Source organism: Syngnathoides biaculeatus, chromosome 16 (genome assembly GCF_019802595.1).
Source record: "Syngnathoides biaculeatus isolate LvHL_M chromosome 16, ASM1980259v1, whole genome shotgun sequence".
NCBI lineage: Eukaryota > Metazoa > Chordata > Actinopteri > Syngnathiformes > Syngnathidae > Syngnathoides > Syngnathoides biaculeatus.
The window spans coordinates 17,331,104-17,354,702 of record NC_084655.1 but is presented as its reverse complement, the minus strand read 5'-3'; the positions used below and the strand labels follow the sequence as shown (position 1 = coordinate 17,354,702).

Here is a 23,599-nt window from a genome sequence, read left to right as displayed (position 1 = left end):
GGGATCTTTTTAGATTATCTCTCTCGCAGTCGACATGCACCTACAATGAAAATTTCAGACCCCTCCATGATTTGTAAGTGGGAGAACTTGCAATATAGCAGGGTGTTCAAATACTTCTTTTCTTCATTGTATGAATGCAGCGGTCCAGAGGAATGTAAAGATTTGAACCCCAGTCCTCAGAACTGTGAGGCACTCTGACCAGTTGTCCACTGTTCCACCAAACCTCTATCTAATTCTTTACTATTTCATTATTTCATGCCCTATTTTAATAAAGTGAAATTCTATAGAGAGCTATTTTTCTCATTAAAAACTACTTTTTTTCCCCCAGGGGCTTGATGTGATTTTCATCCATTTCAATGGGAAAAGATGACTTCAGATACAGTTTGAACCTTGTGACCTTGGTCACAGAGCACATTAAACCTGTCTTGAGCAAGGCACTATTGCGTTTTTCCACCATTTCCACCCATTCTCGTTAAAGTTCGTGCCAAAAAAAAAAAAAGCCAGGATTATTACAAGGGGTGAAATCTTATTATAGTACAAAAGCAACCCTTTCATAAGCAGTACCTGCAATCTGCACGTTTATCCATTCATCTATGCTTGTCCTAATAAAGGTCGTGGGTCAACTGGTGTGATTGCTTGAGGTGAAATCCTTTGGGGAACTCTGCAATTATCCATCCTTTCATAAACATGGATACATTTTTTTGTGTATAATAAACAATTGGATGTGTAGTCATGAAAACAGATACAGGAGATGCTTTCAAAAGACTTTAATAATCAAAACATCACATTTTCTTGCATGAATGAACACAAAAAACGACTGATAACCATACAGAAGAGACTCATGCCGGGGGAAGGCACTTCTTCACTACGACTCAAATACGAGAAAAAGAAACGGCGTGTTCGATATCACCACAGAGCGCTTTATGGATATTAATAACAGCTTTGTTTTAACAAGAAATGAAGAAAACATCAGTCCAGTTTGTAAGCACTGTGAAGGGCAACACGAACTTTAGAAAGTGTACTGTGCGGAGGGACCCTAAAATAGGATGGGGGCGTTATGGGGGGACAGGAAGATGACGTTTCATCCTCATCCTTACCCTATTGTCAAACAATAATAATAATTTGTATTTTCTGGGCATGTTGTACCCATTTGTGGCCACAAATAGGAGTCTAATTTGGCTATTAAAAAGGTTTATGAATATTTTTAGTTTAATTCTATGAATTACTCACAACCGACCATCCAAATTCCAAACAGCGATATTGTGAATTTGAGCAAATATTTGCAGAAAATGGACTGGACAAAACAATTTTATTATTATTATTATTATTTTTTCACTCCCAGAGGTGTATATTGTGACCATTACTTATACCCCCCTCCCACCCTTAAATGTTAGGCCTGAAGTTCCGCACTATTGCTTGACGCTGTGGACAAAGCGGGCTCGAAGGGGATTGGACAGTGACTGCATTTGTTTGGGACGTCTTAACCGTTAGTTGTCCCACCTGCTCTTTCTACGTTTGGGCGGCTCGGGTACGGCGAAGCTATCATCTCCTCTGTCCCTCTCGCTCCTCCTGTCCTCTCTATCCCGCCTGCTTTCATCTCCGTTACGGCTGTCACTGTGGCGGCTGCTGCGCTCCTTTTCACGATCGCGATCGCCGCGTTCCCGCGAGGGCGTCGGGACGCCGCTCTGCGCGGCAGGGACGGTGCTCAGAGAGCCGGCGCTGGTGAAGCCCGGAATGGCGAAAGAGGCGGCGACGGCCTGGGCGCGCTCGGCGCCTGCCTGGGCCCGCTCGGCGCTGTTGGGTGACTCGGTGGGCACCGAGCTTAAGCTGCCGGCGCTGGTCCAGCCGGATGAGCTGTTGGATTTTGTGCTGAGCTTGGGTGGGTTGCCAGACGCCGCCACAAAGTGACTCTTATATTGAGCCTGGGCACAAGCAAATCAATGACAAATCGAAAGCTTGCAATGGCAAGTTGCCACCATTTTTTTCTCGACTTCTCAGAAGTATTTATCCATCACAAAAATGATTACAAAACTATTTGCGGGTAAAAGAAACAAGAGCCCTGAAGCAAGCTGTAAATAAGTACATCCCTCGGTTCTCAACCACAATCTGTTCAAAAAAAAAAAAAAAAAAAAAAAGAGAAGTGATTTGTTCAAAAACCGAATCGATGTTTCTCATTACAATGAATGGAAAAAGAAATAATGTGTTCGAAATGACAACAACAAAACGCACCGTGAGTGGGGTAGCTGCTTGCGCCGCGCGCATTATGCTATTCCCGAGTTTTTTCGGTGGGCGTTCAAATTGACAATAACAAAGCCATGTGTGGATGAACTGTTTGTGCCCCGCACATTATGTTATTTCCGGGATTTTTTTCGGCGGCGTGGGAATTCACCACAAAGCGCGTCGTGGGTAAACTGGTCTTGCCGCACGCAATGTTATTTCCGGGTTTTATCGGGGGCGTTTGAGCACCGATTTTTGTTTGAAAACAGAAGCAAAAAAATTTCACAATTTTCATTTGAAAACCAATTTGTTCGAAAACGGGGATACTAGAGAACAGTGGCTTTACTGTACTTGAAAAAGGTTCAGAAATACCAGTAGGAGCCACAAGAGGGGTGCAGAGCACTATATTTGCCCTTACCATTTAAAAAAAAAAAAAATTGTTACCAAATACACAAAACCATAAGCACTGTATTTTGCATTTTGTTCACTGTACCTGGAAGGCTTGTCTCATCGCAGAGATGCGGTCTCCCATGGCCCCGCTGCTGGGCTTGCTAAAACCCTCGTAGCCGCTCAAGGAAGACAACACGCTGCTGGTGCTGCGATCCTGCAAAGTATACAAGTACCAATTTTTTCCCCCCCATTTTGTGTTCAAGATTTTTTTTTGCTTATCACTTGCTCGTTTGTATATTGCTTTTCTTTCATGTAGAATAATCCACACAAAAGTGTCTTGGTTGTCAATGTGTGATATAAAAACTTACAGACGTATCTGCACCCAATCCTGGCCTCTCTCTGTAACCAAGTCCTCCTCCACCGATGTTCAGCTTCTTTCCTTTACCACCTTTGAATCTGGACTTTCGAAACCATGGATTCTAGAGTAAAAAAAAGTGTACGGTGTAAAGCTATTAAATTAGGTCCAAAAGTAGTGTATTGATTTTAAGTAAAAATCACAAAATTGACTAATTTAGAATACTTCTATTAACATTAAGCTTTATAGTAATAGGAAAAAATGCAATTGGTTCATTAGAATTCAAGGGTTGATTTCACATAAACACATCTTAGTAAAAATGACCAGTTTGTCTTTTAAAATTCTGAAATAGTTTGTCTCGATCCATCCATTTTCTCCCGCTTATCCCAGGCATGGTCTCTCCAGCGTGTCCTGGGTCGTCCCCGGGGGTCTCCTTTCAGTGGGACGTACCAAGAACGCTTGACCATGAAAGCGCCTGGGAGGCATCCAAATCAGATGCCCCAGCCACCTCATCTGGCTCCTCTCAATGCGGAGGAGCAGGGGCTCAACACTGAGCATCTCCCGGAAGACCGAGCTTCTCACCAATCAAGAGCCCGGACACACTGCAGAGGAAAATCTTTTCGGCTGCTTGTCTCCGAGATCTTGTTCTTTCAGTCATGACCCACAGTTTGTGACCATAGGTCAGGGTCGGAACGTAGAAGACTGGTAAATTCAGAGCTTCGGCTTCCGACTTAGCTCCTTCTTTACCACACCGGGCAGATAAAAAGTTTGCATCACTGCAGACGCTGCACTCATCTGCCTGTCGATCTCCTGCTCCATTCTTCCTTCACATGTGAACAACACCCCAAGATACTTGAACTGATACAAAGAGAGAGTCTTGCTGTTCGAATATCAAATTTCACAACCTACCAGTATCTCCAGTACCATAATTTCCGGCCTATAAACTGCAACTTTTTCCACAGCCTTTTAACCCTGCGGTTTATGCGGCTAATTTGTTAATTTTTTCTAACGGCCGCAAGGAACGGAAAAGGTAGGAGTGAGGCCAGTGGAATATATGTGCCGAGGAAGTGACTTTTACCGGTCCTGTTAGCGCGGCGCTGGTGTTAGCGCTAGCATTTGTGTTAGTGTGGCACTAGCGTTAGCGTAGCGGTACTAGCATTAGCGTGGCAGCGCTAGCGTTAAACTCTGTGTACCGCCTTTTTTTGTAAAGATCTCGTGTTTCAATATGGGCACTTTTACACAGGTGCGGCTTATGTATGTTATCCGGTGTGTGCTGTCGTCCGGAAAATATGCTAATTAGTTCTGTTCCTCAACCTGACCAATCCGCCCATGCTCAAACTTAAATATAGGTTTGGAGCAAAAGAAGAAAAAAAAATGCTCACCTTCGATACGGAAGGTCTAGAAAACTCTCATTCTAAATCCAATGTGGTAACATATAAAAGCAAAATGTCATTTTCCAGCTGTCACTTTCTGGCTTACCTGTAGGGCCAAGTCCATCAATTCTTTGGAGACGCTCTGATTGGCGCCCTCCAGATTGCGCACCAGGTCCCCAGCGAAGATGGCGTCCTTACTGGTCAGCAGGGTGTAGGCCACGCCCTTCTCGCCAGCTCGACCCGTCCGGCCAATGCGGTGCGTGTGGGTGTCGATGTCCCGCGCCACGTCGTAGTTGACCACTGTGCGGATGGATGGAATGTCCAGACCGCGGGCTGGGGACGGAGATAATGAAGTTTATGTGATGAGAAAAGCTGTACTGTTAAGAGAAAAAGCCGGAAATGTTGTTAAAAAAAGAAAGTCCAAGGACATAGTTATAATATAACAAGAAAAAGTCAATGTTACAAGAATCGAGTCAAATATCACAAGTTAAAAGTTACAATATTCAAAGAGCATGGTTGTGGAACAAAAATAAATGGAATCTTAAAAGAATGAACTTACAACATAAATAAGGTTGTATTATTGATTTTAAAGAAAGTATCAGTATTATGAGTAAAAAGATCTATGTGTTCAGAGAAAAAGTCCTTTTTTATGTGGATAAAGTTGTAAGAAAAAACTTGTACTGTCACAATAATATCACATCCTCAAATTTGTTTAAGCAACAAAAAAAAAATACAAAATAAAGCTCTTTAACCTTCTACTTAGTTCCTTGGCACAAAAATCACGTCAAAATAATTTATGGCTATGGACGATGCACAAAAACAAAGAATAGGATAAAAATAATAAATAAAATCTGCAAATACTAAATGGGGAACACTGTATTATAAGTAAAAGGTATAATCTTAGCAGAATAAGGTCATAATTTTACATGATAAAACGTAACAATGATACAAGAAATGAAGTGCATGACAAAGTGGGTGAGCCAACTTTTTGGGTCATATTTGCTTAATCGGGTGGGTCACAGACGCTAACTTACCGGCGACATCAGTGGCCACCAGGACGGGTAGATTCTTCTTCTTGAAGTCACTGATGACCTTGTTCCTCTCGCTCTGGTCCATATCGCCGTGGAGCAGGCCCAGGCTGTAGCCCTCCTGCATCAGGTTTGTGGCCAGCTCGTCCGAATTGGCCTTCTTCGTGACGAAGATCAGCACCGAGCCGCTCGACGTGAACTCCACCAGGCGCCGTGTCAGCCAGCTCCATTTGTCCGTGCCGCTCGGCAGCATCTCCACCACCTGCGTCACGTCCTCGTTGGCCTAAAAGAGAGTTGAAATCCATTCACTGCTCATTAAGAATCGATTCTCCATGTGAAACTGATTGCCGATTAATCGGATCTTTGTATTTCTTCCCAATTTAATGATTATGGAAAAGTACAACCAAATAAGTGCACTATTTGGCTGCGAAGCTCTTGATGACTCTTATGTCAATATAAGAATAAAAAAATGGCACCTCTCCAATGTCTCCCTGCACCACTCGGATGGGATCCATCAAAATGTCCCTGGCCAGCCTCTCGATCTTCTTCCGGAACGTGGCGCTGAACAGGAGCGCTGCGGCGGGAATCAAATTTATTACATTTAAGGAAGGCTACTTTAGTATAGTCAACAATGAATGAATTGTCAGTATTGCTCACTCTGTCTGTCTGGACGCACGTGGCTGGCGATGGATCGAACTTGATACTCTGAAAAATGAACAGAAAAAAATAAATAAATATAAAATGCTTGGTTTTATACATTCCTAATTTATTTTATTTTTTTCATTAATTCAACACACCGAAGCCCATATCAAACATGTGGTCTGCTTCATCAAACACAAGGTAGGATACTCTCTGCAGGGACGTGGCCTTCTTTTTAACGTGGTCGATCAAACGACCCTGTGGGGAAAAAAAAAGTGTATTCATTTTGTCTTTTTGGTGGCTTTAAAATTTTTTTTTTTAATTTTGGAACAAGTGTTGTTTTTCCTTACCGGGGTGCACACCACAATCTCTGCACCTTCCTGCAGAGCTTTGGCTTGCTCCCACATGCTGCCTCCTCCGTAGACTGCCACCGAGCGCAGAGAGTACGCTTTGCCAAAGCGCTTGCATTCAGCGTGGATCTGAACAATTGAGGATGAGAGTGAGAAACCCAAACTTCACACCTCAAGACACTCTTCAAAAACAAGAGAAAAACCTAACAATAGCTCGGAACTACCAAAAGCTGCTGAGATTCTAATTTGAAACCCCAACCCTGGCTTGAAAGTGTGACTTGAAATACTAAATTGCTGCATTAGCCTCGACTCGCAAACCAAATTTGAAACCCTCACCCAAACCCTTCCATACCTGCTGACAGAGCTCCCTGGTAGGACACACGATAACACCAATGGGCCCATCCCCGGGCTCCAGCTCCTTCTGGTCCATAATATGGACCAGCATGGGCCAGATAAACGCCGCTGTTTTGCCGCTGCCAGTTTTCGCGATGCCGATCATGTCTCGGCCCGACAGAGCGATGGGCACGCCCTAAAAATACATTTATCAAATACTGCATCAAATGTGTCACTTTTCCAACACGGACATATGTTTGAGTGTCTTGCTCTACCTGGCATTGGATGGGAGTGGGCTGAGTGTACTCGGACTTGCGGATCTGATGCATCAGCTGCTCGTCAAAGCTGAAGTGGGCGAAGCTAGTACACGGTTTAGGAGGAGCAGCGCCAGATACCTGAAACATAAAAAAAATCTGGATCACCACTGCAGGAAATGACATTCATAGCATTTGACGATAGATTCATTTTACAAATACTTACTCGCAAGTTGAGCTTTTGCCGTAGTTCGACCACCTGAGTTCCGGTCAAGCTGCTGAGCTCCTCGTGCTCATTGTAGAAGTTTTTCTCAAAAGGCGGGTAATCAATCTACGGAGAGCCATTAATTTTACATTCTGACTTTTAACAACAATTTAATTATTGAAACTGTATTAACACGCAGTAAAGAGCTCGTGCACGTGACATCACCATTTTCACGGCGCCATATTGCCAGTCAAACAAAACTGCTCGACACTGCGAGAGACATTGAACCGGAGGAGAATATTAACAATACTCGACACCTATTGTGCTGTTGGTTGTCACAACAGACAAGACAGCTATTCAAAGAGATCATTCTAAGGAATACAAGCTGAAAAGACCAGAAAATATGGATGGATTTCGGCAATTAGACATGATGGATGGTGCCCAACCAAATACACACGACTGTGTAGCGATCACTTCATTTCAGGTAGGAATTATTCTTCTCAATCTCAAATTACCAAAAAGTATTGATAATGCCAAGTTGTCTTATTTGAGAACAATGCGTATTAAAAAAAAACCGTCGCAGAGGTTTACGGCGGTTAAGTGTGGCTGCAATTGATTCCGTGTACATTCCGTGGAGACGACTCCATCCTCTTTTATTTTTCCAATCATAGTTAATGCGAGTTTGTGTGAAACCAGGGGTCATTTATTTAAATATTGGTATTTCTATTGAATACTAGCGGAAAAGATCGATGGATTCCGGCAAAGGTTAACGTGTCGACGAACACACTTCCGCGTTGAACGAGCCGTCAAAACTGTCACTATCTGGCATTTATTCCTGATGAGAAAAGATCCAGCAACAGAGTATTCATATGCGTCCAGACTTTTCTACGCTTTCAAACTTTTCCGTGTAAATCTCGACGACTTACTCACCAGATCAATGTGCATATCCAGTTGTCCAAGACAAGCGGAAGCGAATTAACGGTCCAATTTCTTCTTGGCGAAAACATCAACTTCGGCATTAAACTCTATGCCGAGTTTATCTAATTTTTCCACGTACCTTCGTTTATTTTCACCGTCTAAATGTCTAACCAACGTTCTACCATCCGACTCAGCATTGAACAATGCTTAGCTAGACCGGCAATATGGCGAGGTAAACAAAAGTCACATGATTTTATGATGTCGGTGTACGAGCTCAATAGTACTGTCTTTTAATCTAAAAAAGGGACTTTAGCAAGTTAGTTCTGGGAATTGTGGGACATTCAAAACACCATACACACATTCTGCTCCTGCAGAGACTGTATACAACAATTTTGAAGTTTCCTCCAATATCCTTGATGCCCACTACACACCGAGCGACACGAGCAAAATGAAATTTGCGATATACCGGCCTGCGATAAGTGAACCGCCAAATAGCGGGGGATTACTGTGCAATACCTCCGAGTGGTCGATAGGAGGCAGGGGCATGATGATTTTCTTGGTGACAGGGGCAATGGGGTTGCCGTCGCTGTCATAGTCCACATTCTCCTCCTCCTCCTCCTGCGTCAGGCCGGCGGTGGGGTTCTCGGCCATATAGCGGAAGTAGGCCTCCTGCAGAAAGCACAAAGACGCATGTCTGGAACTGAACTAAAAAATAATAACGACATGCATCAGCATAGTGGATCGATCATGTTGAGCGATCCTTCTGAGCTAAATCAACACTTAAACATGCTTTATTTTCACAGAACAAAAAAGATGAATAAAAATGTTGAAAATCCAATACAACCTATATGGCGCTTGTGTAGCAAAGGGGATCGAGAAGGGGATGTTTCCTCGTTTGACAAAGAGATGCAAGAATGATTTAAGTATTGCGAAGGGCTCACTACTCACTTGTTCATCTTCTTCTTCAATGTCATCGCGAACACCCCTGAAATCACAAGCGGAGAAAAAAAAAAACTTCCCTGCGGCTCGTTCGTACACCCAAAAGAGACCCCCCAGACCTATGTGAGCCAGTGGCTCGCTGTGCTTACCTGTTGGTACGCTAACTAATGTACAAATGAGTCTTAGGGCCACACTGGAAATGAAAAATAAACTCAAATGACATGAGAAGATAATAATTAAGTCAATGTTATTACTGCACAATAAAGGTATCATCTGAAAAAATCGGTCATTAAAAAAATTGTGACATAAAATAAGGTATGTTATGAGAATTACGTCAGAAAATAACAATAAATAAAGTACAAGGGTAAGATGGAATTTTACCAGACTCAAGTTGCAGCTGTGACCATGTGTATTGTTAAAAGGAAAGTTGTCATTATATAAGAACATCAGAATCATGCAACAACAATTATACCATTACAATTTAGTCGTCATTTTATGAGAATTCAGTTCTTAGAGAAATTATGTAATATTGCAAAGTTATATGAGAAAAAGTATGTAGTATAACAAGGATAAAGTAACAACGGCATGAGAATTGTCAGTTTATACTACAAGAATTAAGTTGTAACGTTACAAGGAAAGTTGGAATTTTACAATACCATCAAAGTATGAAAGGAAAAAGTGTCAAGAGAAAAGTTATTTTTGTGAAAATTCAGTTATATGAGGAAAAATAATGGGAATATTAGAAGGATTAGAAGTTGAGACATTTCAAGAAAAAAATGCATAATTTAAAGTCACAATTTTACTAGAATTGTAAAACAACCACATGAATTAAGTTATTTTACAACAATTAAATAATGTTAGGAAACAATTGTGCGAACATTAAGACAAAAAAAATATTTTACGAGCTAAAAGTCAAACTATGGTATTTTCGCAACAAAATTAGCAAATTTAATAAAATAGTCATTCTGGTTTGTGAAAATTATAAAAGATCCTAAACAGTCCTCCAGTTATTAATACCTCTAATTTAACAATAATATAATTGTTCTCTTAACTTTATTCTTTTTAAGTACAATGTAACTATCAATTTATTGTTATTTTATTATATTTTCAGTGTGGCCCTAATACTCTTCTGTACTCTCAAAGTGCTTTTTGTGCCACGCAACAACACATCTGTTTGAGTTGTGGGCATTTTCCTTCTCGCTAAAACACACAATTTAAACACCTACATAAGAATGTCACAAGAAACCAAAGATAGTCTTACTTTGCAGACTTTTCCTCGATTTTCTTAATGTCCTTTGCCGCTTGGTTCTGGGAGAGAAGACATGTTTGAGTTGGACAGGACAAAGCAGGGCTGAGCAATATGCCGTAAAAAACACATTTTTCTCCGTAAAAACAGATTTTCAAGTTTAAACAATGATTATCTGGAGCATAATCGGGTACTAAAATATTTGTGCTCACCTCAACCTCGGCCATAAAGGCATCGAGGGGATCGTCGTCGCTGTCCGAGCCACCACCGGACTTCATCTGCAGCCGCGTGGGTGAGTTCTCCGCAGGGATGTACGGCAGGTCCACGTTGCTGCTGGACTCCTCCTCGTCGTCCTCAAAGTATCTTTTTGGAAAAAGCTTGAGAATTGTATTTTTGTGCTTTTTTTTTTTTAAATGTGTCATATGCAATATTGAAGTGAACACTCACGCATTCTCCTCATCGAAGTTTCCTCTTTTGGTACCGATTTTGTAGAATGACGGCAGTTGGCTCTTCCCATAATTGCCGCCGACGCTTGATCCCGACGGCCTGAACGACCCGTGAGATTTCTGGGGAAGTGGGGCTTCCTCCTTCTTCCCGCTGGCGAGGGAAAAGCCCCCAAAGCCGAAGCCTCGCTTTACACCCGGACCGCCTTTGTTCCAATTCATGGCTGTGCTGTGAAAAAGAAACCAAAAATTAAAAAACATGCATGGTAAGGTAATTAACGACGTTAAATTGCCCATCAGTGCAATGATAAATATAACTTTAAGATATTTAAGTATTGTGGCATCACCGTTTGGGGTTGACTTAAGCTATAAATACAGCCAACTATAAATGTTTCTTGGTGGGGCAGTGGACGGATCTTGCTCTCTAACCGCCTGTGAATAGCCAAAGTGCACATATTGCTATATTAATAACTTTCTGACATCGTGTCAATCAAAAGTGAGAATTATCATTGGAAACGTTTGAATTGGTCGCCATTTTGACAACCAAGGTGTACCTCATGAAATGTGGCATATGGACAGTCCTGAAATACTTAATGAATTTAAATTACTTGATCAAAAATCTTTATTTAAGTGGATTTACCGACACGTATCGTATTACGCTTAAAGTAATCTTTATATAATGATAGAAATGTATTTTTTACGTCCATATTCATACGTTAAAATGAGGTCACGCTGAATAACTAGCTTGAGAAAGGTACGTCTAAATAGGTAAAGTTATGCATCAGGTATTATAGCAAATATTATCCAAACGCAAATACATTGGTTTGTTGTGGGCCTTTTTTTTAAATCAATACGGTGCGCGCACGATGACAACACGTTAGCATTAGCTTGATCCACAGGCCAAGAACTGAAACCGAGATATTGGAGACGGCTTCTCAATGCATAGAGTTTAACACACTTAAGCGCATTTGGCACAAAACTACATTGTACGTTCTATTAAGGATACATGCCACAATAATCTTTATTTACCCGATGGCTGATCTCCCGCACAGCGTCGTTTAATTGTTTTTACAGCAGATGAGGAGCGCTTTGGCGTCATCAATCTGCGCCACGTTGTTTTCGCGTTACGAGGATTTCCCACCCAGTTTACAGGCGGGACCCCCCAACTGCATCATGATTGGCTCCTGGCGATGATCTGAAACGAGATTACCGCCCAATTTGAACGAAATAAATAAAATTAATTTGTTATAGTTATTTTTTTGGGCGACGGCTGGGGAAAAAGCCGGTTTAGGATGAGTTAAATTTGGGATTAAGGTAGGCCTGGAAACAAAATGGGCAAAGAAATAACGAGCTTCCTCCAGTTAAATGACGTAGTTTGTGCGCGACACCTATAACCAACGGCATAGATGTGGAGACATGACAAAATGGGTAGCCTTGAAGTGAATTTTTAATCCACTCGTTGTCATCCCGGACTCTGTATGATTTAAATAGTAAGTGAACACGTTAAATATGCCGAGTTTAGCCGGGAGTATTTTTCAAATAAACAATCATCAATGAGTTTAGCTAATGTCTGTTCAGTGGGTGTTAGCATCACTAGCCTCTGCGCACTTCACCATGACAACTGAGCAGAGTTACGACCGCTCCCAGATTTGTAATATATTGTGTGTTACGTAGTCAAACAACATAATCGTTCACGTATTTCTACCGGTACTTGTGATTTTGCAGGGGTGTTGTTTTTCCCGGGAGGTGGTTTCAACATTGGCTGAAACAAAGGGATCAATGTCTTTTCTTGTAAGTCCTATTCACCTATTTACAACAAAATAGAATTCAACATTGTTTACTTAATTCAGTTGAGATTGTTGTACAAGCCGCCGTTGTGAGTCATCATTCATCGTAGATGTTGTTTCCTGTGGAAATTGTCCTCATTCATCCTTGGATCATCTTTCTTCTTTGTCTCCCTCTGTCTCTATGAATTATTGCCTTCTATATGTCAGCGTTGGGTGTCTGAGAAATTGAGTGTGGAGAGCCTGCGGGATTTGGAGTTATTTGGAGGTGAGGCCCAACGCTAATATCAGTAGACAGTGTTTGTCAACTTTTTACAATTAACTGAACATGATCAGGAAAACAAAAATAACTTATTTGTGTGTTTAGGGTCTTGAATTTTCACCAAGGTACTATTTCGTACCCTGGACAAATGGCTTTTACATTGTTGGACATACTTGTACCGTTTTGGCCGGGTGCTGTTAGTTTGTGGATGGTCAGGGAAGGTGATCCTGAGGCTATGTTCACATGTGAGCAGGGACCTTCTAAGGTTGGATAATATTATTCACACATGATTCTGTGATAACAGTATTGGCTGTGTTCCAGCCAGAGATTTTGTCTTTTACCTTTACATCTTTTAGACTCCGATGCAATGGACCTTTCAGACCTGTCAAATCACTCGTACAATAATAGCCAATCAGATAGCCGGATTGTCTTTATCCATGTCTTGACACGCCCCTCTTGCTGTATTGACCCACAAGCAATGCTGGTTATCGGTCGCGTGCGCTTGGAAAAGTTAACGTTACGAACGAAATGGCCCTCAGATGCGCTTGGGGAACAAGCAATTCTGATGAAAGATATCTTGCTAGGTTACAAGGGGCCCGGTTGATTCATTTTCCAAAGCCTAAAACACAGTTGACGAAGTGTCTACGATTGATTAAGGCTCACGGAAATGTCCATTTGCCTATTTGTATCACATCGGACTTTTAAGACAGAGCACTGGGTTCCATTACGAGCCAAGTCAAATAATACACCCACTCACTTATAAAGACTACAATGATATTACTCGTGACCTTTCCAAGTAAAAAGTATTCACCCTGCTTTACATGCGCAGTATGATTCCACTATTTTATCTTTTTGGATTTCAGTATTACATTTGTGAGGCGGTAAACTTATTTGCATCGATCGCCAACATTTCGCTGTAACTCTGACATTGCGTCCTGCTTCGTCCAAAATCTTAATTCCGTGTACATATCCTCGCGTGAAATAGTTGAGACCTCTCGGTAGAACTCTCTTGGACAAGTTCGACGCATTTGGGAAAAAACATAGCCCGATATTATCTAAAATACGCGATAGAGAATCCAGTTCAAACCTGTTATGTTCAGTCGGCTTTATGGAAGATTGTGGGGCAAGGCAACTGTAGCTAAGGTTGGGGGGGGGCTGAGGATCGCCAGTCGGAAAGGTCCATTTGCACTCTCACCTTCGTGGCATCAAATAAATGGGGAGAATGGATGAATTTCTCACACTCTGTCCACAATGGGGGAAATGGTTGAATTTGAATTAGAGAATGCATGGCTTTATCCTAGTCACTAAGGGTTTCGTGGTGCTTTCGCCTGACTTCAGTGCAGGCAGCGTGGATTCAATTTCCACTCACTAATAGTTTGTGGTGTCCATCTCTTATGTATGCCCTGCTACTGACTTGCTGCTAGTCATTTTTGGCCACAAATTTTTCCATGACGAGTTTTTGGTACTCCATAAAAAAAAAAACTACTAATGTACAGGCAAACATCATTTAAGGACAGGCGACAGGTGGGAGGGAGGCGGTCCCCTAAAGGAGTAAGCAAGATGCAGTAGGTGTGTTTGTGTGTTCTCTTCACGTCACTGATGTGGTCTTTCTATCCCAGAGCAAGCTCAGGGACTCTCTCATGGGGAAGTAAGTGTCTTGTCATCGCATTGCCACACCCTCTATGCCTGTTGTGAGCGTGTGTGCATGAACAGGTTCCTCACTGTGTGTGGAAGCCCGCTGACCACCAGGTGCCTTCCCACTTATTCAAAATGCATGAGTATTCATCCCCCCCCCCCCCCCCTCCCCCAGTGTTGGCAATGTGCTCGGACTTTAGTCGGCTCACCAAAAGGATGGTCGCACCAGGTGCTCACATGCGTTCCTATTGATCTGGCATCAACTACGGAGACGTCTCTCTTAATAGGCCTGGGTGATTGATTTCATCATTAAATTCAATTTAATATTTCAGGTTGAGCGGCACGGTGGCGCAGCGAGAAAGCGTTGGTCTCACAGTTCTGAGAAACCGGGTTCAATCCCGGTGGAGTTTGCATGTTCTCCCTGTGCCTGGGTGGGTTTTCGCCGGGTACTCCGGTTTCCTCCCACATACCAAAAACATGCAACATTGATTGGACAGTCTTAAATTGCCCCAAGGTGTGATTGTGAGTGCGTCTATTTGTCTCGATGTGCCCTGCGATTGGCTGGCAACCAGTTCAGGGTGTAACCCGCCTCCTGCCCGTTAACAGCTGGGATAGGCTCCGGCACTTCTCCGACTCTTGTGAGGATAAGCGGCTAAGAAAATGGATGGATGTCAGGGTGATATTTTTCTGGCTTCTGTAGTTCAAAGCTTGGACCCGATGATGCAAATTCTTTGGACCAACGTGGGGGAGCTACATTTGATATAAAAAGTCTACACACCCCTGTTCAAGTGCTGAGATTTGTGATACAAAAAATGAGGCCAAGATAAATAATTAAAGTCTAGGGGCTGTTTTTATTTAGCTGGAGTCTTGGTCAGTGTTGAGTAAATTGTGAACATTTCACAACACTAGTCAGTGTTGTTTCAAAACCTTCAGGCTTATGTTTAAAAATGTTGGGAAAAGCCTACTAGAATATCTGACCTTTATTTGGGGTGATTGATGGCAGGGATGTCGTGACTCCCATTTAACATAAACGTGAATGGTTAACTCTGAACATAGCCATGTCCTTACTTGTAAGAGGGTGTGCACATTTGTGTTTACTTCCCCTTTAAAAATATATATAAAAAAAAATCTATTGAGTTATACACGGTACTGGTCTCATTTTTTTAATCGTACAAAACACTGGAGATTTGAACATGGGTGTAGATATTCTTTTTATATGTCCACTTTATGGAACTACTGAGGCATGTAGCTCGATGTCTCATTTCATAAGGTTAAATAGTCGAACATTAAAATTGTTCAATAGTATCCTCCACATTAAATTTTGACAAAACAAACGTTTTATTCAATTTTTTTTTCACAAGGTAAAATATTTTTTGAGGGGGCTAACTGCTGGAAACAATTGACATCAGGGGAAATAATGTCTAACGTCGCCATTATTATTGTTTTCCATAAGCAATGGGGAAAATCGATTGGAATGGGGGGGGTGGGATTAGATTTTTAATTCTTTTTTTAAATGTATATTTTAATGCAGTCTCACCCAACCCTACTCCTTAATGAGATCCAATACAGGAGCTGTCACATAGGACGCATGTTAGTCCCAGGTGTTCACTAATGTCGTGCACCTTTTGGGAGATGCATGGCGACGCCAGTCCCCCCCGCCCGCTCGCTCCATCCACCGTCGCCCTGGATTTTGAGTATTTTCTGGTCCTTTTACCCCACCACAACTCACACAGATTACAGCCTTGTTCCAGGATGTGCGCGTGCTTCACATCACCTTGGAAACAGTGATACGGTGGACCCTCACCCAATCTTGCATCGTATTCCTTTACAGTGTTTTTACAAATATGTGTTCTAGTATTGAAGATCCTGCTGATGCTGGAATTAAAGTAGTTTAGCTATTTGGCACCTGGTTGGCACACAGAACAGACGCAAACATGTTTTTATCTGCATTGTCCACAGATACAAATAATCCAGTATTTGCGATACACTTATTGCTTGTAATAATTTTTTTGTGTTAAAAAGTGTGAGTTAACACATTTAAATGTGTTCAAAACATCTGGCAAGGTAGTTTTTTAATTTATTTTTTCTTGTCTCCATGGTGGTTATTCATGGACTCAAAATGCTCGCCCACTATCCAGACATTTTTTTGTGTGGATTTGGTATGTCATGGAGGCATGGTGGGGCACCTGGAAAATGTTGGCTTCACAGTTCCGAGGTCCCGGGTTCAATCCCAGACCCGTCTGTGAGGACTTTGCATGTTCTCCCGTGCCTGCGTGGCTTTTCTCCGGGTGGCCACTCGGATTTCCTCCCACATCCCAAAAACATGCAACATTACTGTAATTCAAGGCCTACAGAGCGCACCTTGCAAGCCTCACTGAGTACATTTGTAACGGAAATACCATTTGGTACATACATATGCCGCAGCTGTGTAAAAGCCGCAAGTGCCCACATTGAAATCCACATTGAAACACATATTACATATATAAATATCTGTATATAGCATATATACAGATATTTACAAAGAAATAGTACACAGAAAGAGCTTAACGCTAGCGCACCACCAACGTTAACAGGGCCGGTTAAAATGAAACTTACCGGTAAATATCACTGAGACACGCCAGTAACACAGCAGCAACACACTAGCACAGCGCTAACAGGGTCGGTAAAAGTCACTTCCTTGGCACATATATTCCACCTGTCTCATTCTTACCTTTTCCGCTCGAGTGCCCCTTGCGACAGTTAGAAAAAAATGCACAAATTAGCAGGATCACCGCATTAACCGCAGTGTTGAAAGCGTGTGGAAAAAAGTTGCAGCTGGCAGTCCGGAAATTATGGTAATTGGACACTCTAAATTGCCCCTAGGTGTGATTGCGGCTCTTTGTCTCCCTTGTGCCCCGTGATTAGCTGGCAACCAGTTCAGGGTGTAACTCGCCTACTGGTCGTTGACAGCTGGGATAAGCTCCAGCACTCCTGTGACCCTCGTGAGGATAAGCGGCTAAGAAAATGGATGGATGGATGGATAGTTAGAACAACATAAATCATCACGACAGATGGTCGTCGTCACCCAAAGTCAGCTTTGTTAGGAAGGCTCCATTTGGCTCACCGCTGACTGTAATGTGGACAAGTATAATAGAAAATTAATGGGTGGATGCAGGAACGCCTCAATAAATGACGATGTTGTCGTTCCAAAGGGACCTAAACTGACCTAAGGCAAATTTACCTACAGAGTATGTAGTAACAGGCCATCGCTAACCTACTTTAACACTGTAGCAAAGTCAAAATTACAGTAAATATTTGAATGAAAAAATTTTTACTCCAAAAATATAAAACAATCAAATGGAAAGTTTGGGGCTAACACAGCGTGTCGTCTGGTCCAAATAATGAATGTGTCATAAACCCTGTATTTATGTAAGTGTTCTTAATTGGGAAATTGTAATTATTTTGTATATTTGAAGCAGGAAAAGTGTGGGTGTTGAGCACTTTCACAGGGAGAAGTGTTGGTCTTGTGACAGGGTGCGCCACTGCCCATCTCTTGAACACCTCAGAATTTATGAAAAGACCCAAAAAGGCCATTTTGCGTGAGTTAATTCAGTTGTCGCACGATCCCTCTCTCAAACTACCAAAGAAATAGCGAGGACAACATAATCAATGATAAATGAATTAGTTGGACTTTTTTGACACTCATAACTCTGAGCGTGTGAGGAACAAATCGGAATCGGACGTCATCTTGTCCTTGTCGTTGTGACTCATTCAACCTCTGTGTTGCTTTTCTTGCATCTACGGCCAGGCTCATGAGGACAGCAGGGAAAGCGTGACGTCCCTTCCGCGTCGAGACACCATGGGAAGCTTCCTCCCCGACAGCAGTGCCTATCAGTTACTCGCTATTATCGGTACGCCCTTGTCGTTTTATTTTTCAGATGAACTCCGAGTGCGAGTATTATATAAACAACTCAAATAATTTGATGACAAAAATGTTGAAATGAGAACTCTGCCTCAAAGCTTCGCAGTGCTAACTTTTTCAGATGGACCGATACCAAATACAAGGAATGTTTTAGTGACACGAGGTTGTCTGTTAACAGGCCAGGGCCTGGACCACCTGATGACGGTCAACCAGGCCCGATACAGACCCACCGGGGAGCACGTGGCCATACGACGCATCGACCTGGAGTCGTGTACAAACGAGATGGTCTCCTGCCTGCAGGTCCGCGTCCGTCTGAAAGTTGTCGTCTACTCTGGGCAATCTCCTCTCTTTTGGTCAAGGAATGAACTAAAAAGGCAATCGTTCACTGCTTTTTGGTGTTGCTCTGGCAGGCTGAGCTGCACGTGTCCAAGTTGTTTCACCACCCGAGCATTTTGCCCTACAAGAGCGTTTTCATCGCCGAGAACGAGTTGTGGGTCATCACACCCTTGATGGCGTACGGTGAGGTGCAGCATGTGCAGATAATTATATTCCATCTTTCCTGTGCTTATTCTCAAGCTCTTGTTTTTTTTTTTTTTTTTCCAGGCTCGGCCAGAGAGCTCGTCAGCACGTACTTTCCTGACGGCATGAGCGAGCTCGCCATCGCTTACATCCTACTGGGCGTCCTCAAAGCTTTGGAGTACATCCACCAAATGGGATATGTGCACAGGTAAGAAAATTGAAAGATGGATAGATAGATGTAATGTCGCAAGGAAAATTAAGTCCTCACAGCAGCACTAGTTGCACTTGTGCATATATGCAGCCAACCAAGTACAAAGAGAAGCACCAAGGAGGGTTGAAAAGAGATTAAAGTCCAATTCCAGAAAAGAAAAAAAATGAATATTAATCCAACAATTGTGATATGTGCATAGGTTGGTGGAAGGATGGATGGACAGAGCGATAGATACTCTAGTTTAGGTGTTACTCATACAAAAAAGAAAAAAGTTGAAGGTCAAGTGTCATCCCTATAAACGTTCTCAAATAGATAATGAAATGAAAAATAACCCATATAACATTATTCACTTCAATGTCTATATGAAAAAATATATATGACCGGAGAGCGCAAAGTTGGACAAGCGTCATTTGACGACATCCAAGTGGTCGCCATATTGGCTGCATCCCCTGTCTGTGACGTCACCCCTGACATTCGCCATTGAAAACACTCGGTGGAGCCTACTATGGGAGACGAACACGCCCCTTCTGACACGGAAACTCTTTTCCAAGAAGAGAACATCTCATAACCGAGTGAAGTTACCGGGGCAGTATTACCCTATTGTTTTGAGCCATACTTAGATGATATGCGGATCACGGCCAAACCACCTCCCCGCCCGATCCACCTCAGTGCGGCGGTGATAAAAACATTGCCACCTGCGAGCGACGACTACGTCGCGACCAAACCGCCTCCCTGTCTGATCCAGTTCCGCGGCGGAGATGAGCCACTGCGGCCAGGCGGCGCAACGAGCCACCTCGGCCTTGTCGACAAGGCTGAGGTGGCGATTCACAAGGCCTGCGGAGGCCGTCCTTCAACAGCTGCAGCATGGAAACTTTCCGATGAGCACATCGACACATTTAGCACCCCCTGATTTACAGATTACGCCAACTAGTATTTTTTTTTTTTAGTCGCTGTATACACACCTACCTGTCATTTGGAACCCACAAAGCTCTCATCCTCTGCACCTGTGCAATCCATTTTTCACAACGAACTGGATCTTTTGGAAAAGTATGAAGAGCGAATCCATCCTCCCGAGTGTTTGAATAATATCCAGTAATGCAACAAGCCGGCATTTTGACTAACATGAAGGAACAACGAGCTATCTTCCCGCAGGTAAAACTAATTGAAACAAACGAGTCCGCTTCAGGGCGGTCCTGCCATATATGTCACTTCCTGCTTCTTGTCGAAAACAAATACCTTGAGAGGATTTTCATGGCGGGAGTTACAAAAAGCCATATACGTCAAAATCATGCTTTGTGGTGGAAAAAAAATGGATGGGTCCATACCGGCTGCCGTTTTATTTCATTAATAACATCCTAAAAATTATCCATTTCATAACAGTGGGACTTTAAGGTGTTACATGTTGCTCTATAGTACTGTAGTTACACAATATTCCCTAATTCTGTTGCAATATTCGAACAATGACTGCAAAGCAGGAAGTGTGATAGTGAAAGTGATATCCAGTATAACGATGAACAATAATAGACCCAACATGTTCAGTTTATTAAACATGCATTGATATGCATGTCTGCAGAATAGTTATATTGCATGTGACACAAGCAAAGGAAATCAAGATATTCAATGAAACAAGCATTGTTACCTTAACATATTTATAAACTCGGCTTTGATTTATCATAAACTGTAATACTGTGCCGCATGTGAACCCTTTGGAGACAATATAGGGGGTGCGGCTTAAAGCCAGAGTGTGTCTTGCGCAGGAGTGTGAAGGCCAGTCACGTGCTGATCGCCGCCGACGGCCAGGTGCGTGTGTCGGGCCTCCGCAGCATCTTCAGCCTGATCCGACACGGCCAGCGGGCCAAAGTGGTGCACGACTTCCCGCAGAACAGCACCAAGGTGCTGCCGTGGCTCAGTCCCGAGGTGCTGCAGCAGGTACGGCGACCTCACGTTATCTCTGTGATGTTCAAGAGTGTTGTATGTGAGCTACCTCGAGTTGTACACGAAAGAATCACTGAAATGTTCAAGCGTTGCATCATAGAAGACAAAAAGACAAGTAATGTTTACGATTGTCAAAGCTTAAATCTCAGTGGAGGTCTTCTCTCTACTGCTTCCTTTTCTCTAAATTTTCTGTGGGGCTTGTTAACGGTTTAGACTAAACTGGAAACGCTGACTGGGAATCCCGCACATGCGACATGAAAGTCAGTTCAGCGACCCCCCCCCCCCCCTTTAATTTTCCAATATATCTCCCCCCTCCCCCGGCTTTCAGAACCTGCAGGGCTACGACTTCCGATCAGACGTCTACAGCCTGGGCATCACAGCATGTGAGCTGGCTAATGGACACGTCCCTTTCAAGGATATGCCTGCTACGCAAGTGAGAGGAGATGCCACCCAACCGTTGTCGGACATCTCGCAAAGGACGACGGCTCTCTTATTCCCCCCCACTTGCTTTGCGCAGATGCTGCTGGAGAAGCTAAACGGGACAGTGCCTTGCTTGCTCGACACCACCACCATCCCGCCGGAGGAGCTCTCCTTGAAGCCATCGCGCTCGGGCGCGGACTCGGGGATCTGTGAAGGGCTGGGAGGTGGCAGCAGTGTCGTTGGCGTCGGGGTCCGCCACTCCAACGGCGAACCAGGTTCCTCCGCGTCAGGACACCCGTATAACCGCACCTTCTCCCCGCACTTTCATGCCTTTGTCGAGTTGTGTCTTCAACGGGACCCGGAGAAGAGGTAGACAGTGTCAGCTGAAACATTTCGACAAAATCTGACTCATTTATTCTCCTTTCTTTACGTAGACCCTGTGCTTCTGCTCTCATAGGTCATCCCTTCTTCAAGCAGGTGCGTGTGAATTAATCCTAATGTTGTTGTAGCCCACCACGTAAACCAGGGGTGCTCAATGCCTCTTGGTCGATCGATAATCTTCCCTCTAAACTGCACGCGTGCGCAATTGTGCACCGCTGATGCAGTCTCTTCCCAGATATTCTGCATTGTGTGCATTAAAAAAAAATCTAATTCAAATTGAAAGTATAACATACAGCCATTCAGTTTGTGGCATTTTGCAATGTGATTCAATGAATGAGGGATTGTTGCATCCAATGGCACAATTCACATACGTGCTGTGAAAAATGAAAAGAAGAAGCCACTTGTTTCTTTGAGGCAGCACACGAAACTTTCTCTAACAATGACCGCTGCTCCTCCACTTTTTTTCCTAGTTTACCTTAAACACCCCCACCCCCGCCCTCCACTCCGTTCTTAAAGACTTACGCAGCCCATCAATGTGTTTTATAATGACAGCGTCCTCCGCCGGTGTTTTAGTTAGCAACAGTTCGGGCAACGTAGACAAAGACGAGCTAGACATGCTGCTTATGTTTACTTTCTATGTTAAGGGAGAAAGTTAACAAAATGCTGTTGTTTTAAGACGCGATGGTTAAACTGGACGAGATTTTCTCTTTTTCGGTCTGGTCTCAAGCCAAAGCAAAAAGTGCAGGATGAGATGGTGTGAAATTTTAAAATTCCACCTTGGCACAGCCTGATCCAGGATGAAAGCACAGACAATAAAGTGCACAAAAATCTAATTCTGCATTTTAAATATAGGAGGCAGCGTAACATTAAACTTAAAACGGTTTGGAAGCATCCCCACTCTCCCGTCGTCAGTAGCTCGCGAGAGGCTGGCTGCTTGAAAAGTAGATCTTGGGGTAAAAAAGTCTGGGCACCCCTGACGTAAACACTGCCAACACTATAGATTCATAAGTCCTTTTCATAGTGCCCAAGAAAGTTGACTTTTTGCGTGTCACAGCACTTTATGAAAGGTAGAGTTAAAATTGGGGAAACAAAGGAAAGATTAAGGGAAGTGAAGTAAGGAAGCATGGAAAATAAAGGTGACAGAATAGAAGGAAATATGTAAAAAAAGCATGACAAAGTGGGTATGACAGAAGGAAGGAGATTGGCAAGAAAAGTAACTTCAAGAAGAATGTGAGGATCCATGGATTAGAAACAGGTGTCTGGAGAAAAGGAAATGTAAGAAGGCAGAAAAGGCTAAAGCAAAGGAAGGATGGATGTCAGGATGGAAGAATAAAAAGCAAATCTGACAGAAGTAGGGTCAGGAAATAAAACATGGCACGGAAATACAATCCCTTTATTGTTAAAAAAAATAAATATACCATACATCTGACTTCTTCTACTTCTGTGTGCTCAGATCTCTCAGCTCAAGCGGCGTCCCTCAGAGGTGCTGCCAGAGCTCTTGAGACCCGCAACGCCCATCGGCAGCGCCGAGAATTCCCAGCCGCAGCCTTTGCCGTCCGGGCTGGCCAGCGTGGAGTCGGGCCTGAGCCACCTCGATGTGGATGACTGGGACTTCTGACGTTGGCAGAGAGCGACAAAGCTTGTCAAGAGTGTAAATAAATTGACGTTACTCTTCTCGGAGGTGACGAGCCGGTCTTCGTCTCGGTTCTGTTGACGCCTCTTGTCGTTGTCTTAAAATGGCCACCTCCTCCTCTCAGGCTTTGTACACAAGACGCTCTACCTCTCACTCATTACACGCACACACATTTGCATGTTCCTTAACTGGCCCCACATCGTGAATGTGACAAATTTGACAATAAAA

The 23,599-nt window shown here is 43.2% G+C and overlaps 2 protein-coding genes across 6 annotated transcripts; one reads left to right on the top strand and one right to left on the bottom strand.

Moving 5' to 3' along the window:
* Positions 1-752: 752 nt before the first annotated feature.
* On the bottom strand, positions 753-11,877 carry ddx42 (DEAD (Asp-Glu-Ala-Asp) box helicase 42). Of its 2 annotated transcripts, none has more exons than XM_061845202.1 (18): positions 11,720-11,877; positions 10,695-10,919; positions 10,460-10,610; positions 10,263-10,309; positions 9,011-9,047; positions 8,579-8,731; positions 7,166-7,270; positions 6,961-7,080; positions 6,705-6,881; positions 6,353-6,481; positions 6,161-6,260; positions 6,021-6,068; positions 5,840-5,937; positions 5,370-5,646; positions 4,442-4,668; positions 2,976-3,086; positions 2,711-2,821; positions 753-1,922 (listed from the first exon to the last, which is right to left on the bottom strand). In XM_061845202.1, exons 2-18 carry the CDS (start codon positions 10,910-10,912, stop codon positions 1,488-1,490), a joined length of 2,544 nt encoding a protein of 847 aa, XP_061701186.1. In that variant the 5' UTR covers positions 10,913-10,919; positions 11,720-11,877; the 3' UTR covers positions 753-1,487. The 2 variants fall into 2 exon arrangements, with proteins under 2 accessions (XP_061701186.1, XP_061701185.1); XM_061845201.1 differs by having other exon boundaries at positions 10,695-10,914; positions 11,720-11,809.
* Positions 11,878-12,025: 148 nt separating this feature from the next.
* On the top strand, positions 12,026-23,426 carry strada (STE20 related adaptor alpha). Of its 4 annotated transcripts, XM_061845207.1 has the most exons (13): positions 12,026-12,180; positions 12,416-12,481; positions 12,685-12,742; positions 14,356-14,384; positions 18,159-18,261; positions 18,451-18,572; positions 18,683-18,791; positions 18,876-18,999; positions 20,760-20,931; positions 21,266-21,370; positions 21,455-21,726; positions 21,792-21,834; positions 23,192-23,426. In XM_061845207.1, exons 2-13 carry the CDS (start codon positions 12,470-12,472, stop codon positions 23,354-23,356), a joined length of 1,314 nt encoding a protein of 437 aa, XP_061701191.1. In that variant the 5' UTR covers positions 12,026-12,180; positions 12,416-12,469; the 3' UTR covers positions 23,357-23,426. The 4 variants fall into 4 exon arrangements, with proteins under 4 accessions (XP_061701191.1, XP_061701192.1, XP_061701194.1 ...); XM_061845208.1 differs by lacking the exons at positions 12,685-12,742; positions 14,356-14,384; XM_061845209.1 differs by lacking the exons at positions 12,026-12,180; positions 14,356-14,384.
* The last annotated feature ends 173 nt before the right edge of the window (positions 23,427-23,599 follow it).